General features: G+C 31.9%; 1 protein-coding gene across 1 annotated transcript; it reads left to right on the plus strand.

The window, feature by feature from the left end:
• The first annotated feature begins 2,769 nt into the window (after positions 1-2,769).
• On the plus strand, positions 2,770-5,808 carry LOC132754424 (C-C chemokine receptor type 1-like). Its single transcript, XM_060745051.1, has 2 exons — positions 2,770-3,725; positions 5,141-5,808. Exons 1-2 carry the CDS (start codon positions 2,770-2,772, stop codon positions 5,406-5,408), a joined length of 1,224 nt encoding a protein of 407 aa, XP_060601034.1. The 3' UTR covers positions 5,409-5,808.
• The last annotated feature ends 2,422 nt before the right edge of the window (positions 5,809-8,230 follow it).

Genomic DNA, 8,230 nt, shown 5'->3' on the forward strand with positions numbered 1-8,230 from the left:
ACTGACATATAAGGAATGGTTGTTAAAATTATTCTCGTTTTTTATAGACAGACAACGACGCTACCTTTTCTCACATCATATTTCTATATAAAAATATTTGACGTCGAATATGTTTAACTTTGGAAATGTCCAACCGTCAAAAATTAAGCCTTATAAAGAGATAATTCTTAATATTTGAATTTGAAATATGTGAATAAAGAGATAATTCTTAATATTTGAATTTGAAATATGTGAACTGAAAAAGAAAACTCTGCAACTTTAATTTACAGAAGTCATCAGCGTAATCACTTGACGGGTAGCATATCCTTTCGATAATTTGTAAAAAACTAATAGACAAGCAGTCCCTGGCATATCCTTTAAATTGTCAAAAATGGACGTCATATTTAACGAAACGCTATTTTAACCGTAAGTTGCTAACATAAATAAACTTTTGATTTTAAACAGCGTTGTTTATGTAACGCATTGATGAAATATGGAGGCGTTTTCTTTTGTACCCCTTCTTAAGATACGTAAGCTTCAAAAGGGATGAAAATGCAAAAAAGAAAACAACCTCAAGTTTCTTCTTTTGTCGCCTGCTCTTAAAGTAAAACAAGAGAGAAACAAGTGAATTTCATGCAAGGGTATAACAGATTTTTTTGTATGTAGACATGACTTTATCAAACATCGTTAAACACTTGAAGCTTCGCCTATGAGATCCCGGAAGAAGTGAAAACGTTAAATCATTTGACAGAGGAACGAATTTATTGGTTGTACATTTATAGCCGTTACTTTTTTAGGTACACAAAATATATATTTAAATAGATACAAACAAATGAATGTAGTATTGTCATGTTTTTTAAATGATAATGCCACGGTGGATCGTCAATTAACTGTAACTCCGGCAATCTGCTTAATACCATTCTTAAGACAACTATGATACATCAACAAGAGAGAGGAATATTAATTGATCACATTAACGGTCATGAAACTATGTTTGGTTTGCAGTTTATTTTTGAACTGTTGTGAGGAAAGTAAAATTTAAGTTGAGCTTTAGAGTCTATTATAAATCACTTTTGTATATCTCCGAAGGCGTATTATTTTCAATCGTATACTTTTTAAAATAAACAACTGCGATCAGCACAAATAAAGCCCGGATGCGATGCCTTGTAAGTAATGTACTCCCTCCCTTATATAAGAGTTTAAGGCTGTTCAACTACGCACCTTTGCCAATGTCTTTCAACTTTCGTTGGTCTTCATCAAAAGGACACATTTAACAGAAGATAAATAGATAAATTGGCAATCGTAAGATCTTTGATTCCTTAAATACTGCACCTGATAAGGAAAATAATTTCACCCCATACCATACAAATAGTGGTGATTTTTTTTAATTGTGTATTTTTGTTTCTTTTTGTATTCCTTTTTTGTTATTTTTTGTTGTTTTTTTTATTTTTTATTTTTACTTAAAGATAACAGTATTGATATTTTATTGTTAAACATGACAAAATAAAATTAAAATAACTTTATCATTAATAATAATATAGAACATTAGGTACATACAAATTTTATAAGATATAAAGGTAATGACCCCGACACCATCGTACCTATTATGGGGAAATAATCGGCGTTACCGAGGTGGGGACCAATAAACAACTTTTGATGGTCATCTCGTATTTATAGATCCTGTTACATATCTTTTTATGGTTTTAAGTCATAAATATTATGCTCAAATTAAGATTTATCAATATTGTAGGCTCGAAAAAGCATTATTTATAAAGATATTACCGAATTTGACATTTCATGTAAATAAAGAGAAGTAATAAAAAATATTTTCTATAAAGTTCAAGTCAAATTTTACAATAAGAAATGATTGCATATATTTTAATGATTACATATGATATTATTCTTCGATGTTTGAAAATTGTTTAATTTGCATAATTATGTACATATTTATAGTTTCACTTAGTATGGTTTACCACTTTGATCACAACGTACATGATCTTAAAAGTCAAATTGTGTACATTCAATGACTTTTATTTTGTATTACAATACTGGATTCTCTGTTACTTTTGTTACATTTCTAATATATGGTATCATGTGTGTGAAACATCTTGGAATAGGAATTAAAGGTGTGCAATATATGAGCAGTGCATATTTTTGTAATAACTAATCATTAAATCGTTAAAACGTTGCTTAAAATGCTAAGATTCTAGGAAAATTTAAAAACACTGAATATCAAAGAAGTGCACATTATTTCAAATGTAAATATATCTTATTGAAATTATGTTACTTAGTAATAAACTTAAAGAGTTAAATTTCCTACAAAATTACCATTTTACAAGTCTCCTTATATATTCTCATCAAATGATTGCTTATATATTGTATAAAAACACTTTACAAAATAATATTTGAAGTTTATACAAGGTCACATATCATCTAACGATATAGAATATATAGCAACGCTTCTCCACATTTATCAGTTTATTTTAATTTAGATAAAAATCAACGAAACAAATCATCCACTTTTTACTAATTTACATAAATGAATTTGTAACAGCCTCTTAGTATCAAGATTATCCAATGCAAATCGACGTCACAAACTTGAAGGATCATAAATCCCTATATATACCAATACACTACGAAAACCAATACAAGGATTCTTACAGATTTAATGGATCAATTACTATTTAAGATAAGTGTAATAAAGCAAAAATAATGACATCCGACATACACAGCATCAAAAATTTAACAACGCAAAATCCATGGCTATCAAATGATACCGGCAATGCCACCATGGAAGAATGTGAGAGCCGAATAGAAAATACAGTCTCGGACTATCTTTGGAAAATGTGTCCACCCATCTTTATTTGTTTTGGATTAACAGGAAATATCCTTACAATATTAGTTATCAAACGCCTTGGATTTCGAAAACAACCGACCCTGACATTTCTTCTGTGTTTGGCGATAAGTGATATTTTTGTTTTGTGTACCGGACTTCCAAGATATTGGATTCTCTATGTTTTTCAATATGACTTGAGAACGGCAAGTAATGCCAACTGCAAACTTTATTATTTCTTTCTGTATTTGTCGATGCATTTATCATCTTGGATTCTTGTCGGAGTCACTGTAGAAAGACTTATCAAAGCATATTTTCCAATGAAGTATCGTGGACTATTCAGCTATAGAATTGTTATTATTGGTTTATTTGTAACTTTTGTTACTTTAGTTCTAATAAATGGACATTTCTTTTTTACTAACGGTATAAACAATTATACTGAAGGATCATGCGGTTCACTTAATCCTGACTTTTTCTTTTTTGACGAGAACATCTTTATATTTATTGACTTCTCCATTGTAGGCGCAGTTCCATTCATTATCATGTTTGTGTGTAATATTCTTCTCATCCATGTTCTCCGGACAGTTCAGAAGGAAAGAGTTTCGATGATGCATAAATCGGTATATCAACACACAACAAGGTTTAGTGTTAAAATGACGAAAATGTTAGTGGCGTGTACGTTTTACTTCTTAATTGCTACAACGCCAATTTCAGTATATATGATACTTGATACATACTTGTTACCGGTGTATGAAGAGGAAAACAACTGTGTAGCAATTTCAAGAATGGACCTAGCCTGGAGTATCACGTATATTCTAGAGTATTCGAACTCCTGTATCAATTTTTACCTTTATACAGCGACAAATGACAGATTTTACAAAGAGCTCAAAGCCTTACTGCGATGTCATCAAAGGTAAAGATATCTGTTGACTTTTATTTGTTTTTCGTCCGAAATATTTTTCGATTACACAGTTAGGTTACTTGCGTTTTTCAGGATTTTGAGTGTCTTCTGTAGTTCTATCAGTGTTGCAAATCCATGGATTTAGTATCGACAAAACGTTCATATTTATGAATTTCGTGAAAAAATATGATCTGACTAAAATCCAATTGCTTAAGCAATTCTTTTTAAATTTAAATTAACTTTCAGAATTATTCGAATTGCTAAATACATTCTGTTTTAATCTTGAAACGAAAATGTTAAGTACTAATAAAATTATTAGAATCTGTGGCTGTTTTCTTCGATCTTTGCTAATGGGTTTATTGGTTGGATTGTATGGGATTATTGGTTAATCTTATTTCGGATAATCATCATGCTTGACATACAAAAGTAAAATATTACGTTTAAAAAAAATAAAATAAAAAAACAAGAACAGATGACCATTGTGATACATGCATCAATGAAACAAAAAATTGACTCATGAAAACATTAATCAAAAAGCAACCCATATAATCACATTGATTTTATTTTCTTATTATTATTTCTGGAGGGAGTCCTTGCAAACGAGTACGATTTTTTTACAATGAATTCTTTCTTTGACAATGACTTTAATTCATTTTTATTATCACAGATGCAAATTGCACTCCATATACAAGAGTTTTACTGACATGGACATGGCCTTGACGTATACATCATCCAATCTATGAATTATATTCTTTAGTACGGAAGTTCCACAAAATCCAATTAACAATAATGTTATAACGATTTCTATCGCGGCGCCTCTTACAATTTAAACTTTACTCACTTTTCTTTTCCTCTTTTCACTGTTCCTTTAATTACATGTTTTTATTAACAGCTAGTGTTTAATTATTTGTACAAACTCGTATAACATTGACATTTGTTTGTGTGTTTTTTTTTTTTTTTTTTTTTTTGTTGTTTGTTTGTTTCATTTTACGCCTTTTTCCAACAGTATTTCAGTCATATAGGCGGGTAGTTTCCTAACCATCTTTCCTTGAGAGTTACACCAGTACTAAACTACCTTCCTCCGTGCTAAACCACCAAATCATCTCCCGGGGATCGAACCCACGAGAGGTAACTGGATTAGAAGTCATCGACTCTAACCCCTCGACCACGGACGCGGTCATTACATTGACAATTAATATATTGCACTTATATGAGACTCATCATAAGCTTCACACAATGTTTTTTTACCAGCTACCTGTAATTTACACTTTATGATATAATATCAATTTTTATGAATAGTTTACATACATTAAGATTTTTTAGATAAATAACTCATTTCCAACTTAATTGGAAATAACGTCCACAAATAAATTCTTGGAAAATATTAGATATATTTTTTTCAGATGAGCATCAATTTATTATTTCAGTTTACGTATGATGAGAGTGTACAGCGCACAGCAGCACAGTGGCAGTGGTGGTCGTACACTGGCAACTTTGTCGACAAGTCACGGCAGTGGCAGGAGTGGTCGTACACTGGCAACTTTGTCGACAAGTCACGGCAGTGGCAGGAGTGGTCGTACACTGGCAACTTTGTCGACAAGTCACGGCAGTGGCAGTAGTGGTCGCACACTGACAACTTTGTCGACAAGTCACGGCCCTGATCCTTTACAGTCGGACGAAGTAAGACGTGCATAGATTATGCCAGATTACATTATAATTTCGATGAAAACGTATACAACTGCAGTTTAGCATTTATCTCTTTGAATATTGTTAATAAGTGATCATAGACGAGTCCTGTTTACAGAGAAGTCCATGCTGACTTGTTTGTTTTGATGTTTATTATGACACATTAAGTTAGTTGTAACTTGACCGAAAATGATAAACGTCTATGCTTAGAATGAACAATGACCTCGCTTGTTGTCTCGCAGGAGTGAAAAGTCTGTTCGTGGTGATTTTCTTCTTTTATGTCTACTGTTTGGATGCTCGCACGGATTTCATCTTTACTTGTCCATATAACTACCTAGTGGATAAGTATTTGTTTGTTTATATATTTTATGTTGTTATATCACGCATAGTATTGTGTAATATATGCCGCATTTGCATTGTCTTACAAATATTTGATTTTTTTTTTTTAAATAATATGAAAAAGGATATTGCCATTTTTCATTTTAATTTAGTAATTTTATATTGATAGAGAGGACATAAGTTTCAGATATCGCCTTCCCCTGTTGTTCTTTGTTCTCATTTTCTTCTCAACGTATGACTCTCTGGAGTACCTTTAGTTAGTGAATAATAAAATATGATAGACAAAATCAACAAGAAAAGGCGACGTTCAATGAACGCATTCCACACGACCCAGCATTAAGAACCAGTGGCAAGGAGCCAATGAAGACAGGACAGGGCGTAAGGCAGAGTATGGACATGGCAATCAGTTAAATCGTACTTAAAAAGAAATAATAATAACCGATAAGGAAATGAAAGAAAACAAATAATTGATTCATTAAAAGGCTCACAAAGTAAAAGGGCACAGGAGAAAGGGACTGAGATCCGGAGAAGGGCAAAAATATATAATAAAACTAGGGGAAAAGGAAGATACTGTAGACGAGAGGAGACCAAACAAAAATAGCACCAAAACAGTATGAAACAACAAAGACATACATCTGAAGAACACAGAGGGAAGCCGCCTTGGAACGGTCAGCAAGCAATAAGCAACTGCTGGGGAGTTTAAAAAACCGGTTAAATGATGCATCAAACCCTTCACTCTTAGCCCAAACCATGTTTTTTTAAAAACGAGGACATTGTGAAATAAAATGAATTCCCCAAACAAGCGTAATTTCTACCGTTATGAATTACAAAAGGTGAAATAAATAAAACACAGAAATGATCATGTAGATACTAGTACACATAAAAGTTAATCCAATGAACATAACGAAGGTACTCACTGTCTTTAAGGAAGACAGAGCAAAGGGAAATCAACTACAAGGGCCCACGAAGCAAGACAGAAGACGAATTTAAGACAATTCAGTCCCAAAGGGCTTTAAAAACATCATAGGGCCTTCCACTTGGTCCGTCAGAGTTCATATCAACAATTTTAAAGATCATACGTGTAACTAGTGCATTATTATCCGTATTTTCACGGCGACACCATTTGATTAAAAATCATCAATAAATGCAGCAATCTGACCACGACAAGCATTAAAATCAATTTCAGAGAGTATTCTGTATCTAGGTCCATTCAAGAATAAGTTACGAATTCTTTTGTCTGCAATTATATCAAAATCACCAGTATTAATATTGCCAAAGTCTGAATTACATAATTTAGAAGTATTGCAGTCTCAAGTTGTTGGAGTATTAGATTGAATATCTAAGTCAGAAACCATTTTATCATAATTAAATATAATATTTCTAACAGGTTTCTGATATTTATAGCAAATAATTGGAGTCTCGGAGATTTTGAAGTATAAATGTTGAAATAGATATCCTGCTGTATATAAAGGATATTCTTGAATAACTATATTATCAGCCTCCGCGTCTAAAATTTTCAGAGATGATGATGATTGGGAAGTAAGATAACATTGCATGTTTGCCATATGATTTAAGTCGGTGACTGACATGGTAATTTTAGATTTACGTTTGATGTTACGTACTCCATGAGATCGGGATTTACGTTTGCGAATGTTCAGAATAGAAAATATATCACTGTAAGAATCTTTTTAGATGTTCCTTTGTTGAAAAAAATATTGTCATTTAGGCCCAATGGGAAAGGTTCACGATGCCAAGTATCTTACGTTTACATTTAAACTAGCCGAAGCATCAGAATCATCAATAATGTGCTCCACTGGCTGAATCGAACGGTTTTTTTTAAAAGAATGACCACTTTTACGTAAATATTGATATAAAAAGTAGCAATTTTGTGCGATTTCTCATTTTATAAAAGTGATCATGGAATCGAATTTTCAGACACCAACATACTGCATGCAATACCCAGGGGCGTTTCAACCTAAAACATAAACAAAATGAGTTGCCTTTCATTCAATATCTGTATTTAAATAATATTTAACTATTTTTCATTCATTTGCGTAAGAAGCATTAAATTTATTAGCACACTCTCAAATTATTTAAGTTTATCATAAAAGGAAACAATGTATCACCCCAGTGTAAGGGTTTCATAAAAAAATACAAAATTTATATCCAGACAAAGAAAAAAAATAAACTATTTAAAAAACCCGAATTTTTCCCCTTTAGCTTTTTTTACAACAAAACATTCAACCCAAAAATAAACTGGCACACATTTTCATTTTTAAAAATACAGTTTGGAAAACCCGAAAATTTTTAAGGAAATAAATTCTGCTATCTGTAATATGGGATAAGATGACTCTATCTGAAGATTTGAAATTTACAACCACTCTTAGCTACTTCAAAAGCAAATCTTATACCAATCTATAAAATTCTCCTTTGTACTATCTCTCCTCTCTGGTCATAGACAAGCTCAAATCATCCTACCCACTCGACTTTGT

The sequence above is a fragment of the Ruditapes philippinarum genome, unplaced genomic scaffold (assembly GCF_026571515.1).
Source record: "Ruditapes philippinarum isolate M1 unplaced genomic scaffold, ASM2657151v2 ctg8802_1_1_1_1, whole genome shotgun sequence".
Taxonomy (NCBI): Eukaryota; Metazoa; Mollusca; class Bivalvia; order Venerida; family Veneridae; genus Ruditapes; species Ruditapes philippinarum.

What these genes read in the sequence shown, in the direction of transcription:
- LOC132754424 (XM_060745051.1), top strand. Translation starts at nt 2,770, where the DNA reads ATGGAAGAATGTGAGAGCCGAATAGAAAATACAGTCTCGGACTATCTT. An exon ending in TTACTGCGATGTCATCAAAG is followed by an intron (nt 3,726 to 5,140) that starts GTAAAGATATCT and finishes TTATTATTTCAG; the next exon opens with TTTACGTATGATGAGAGTGT.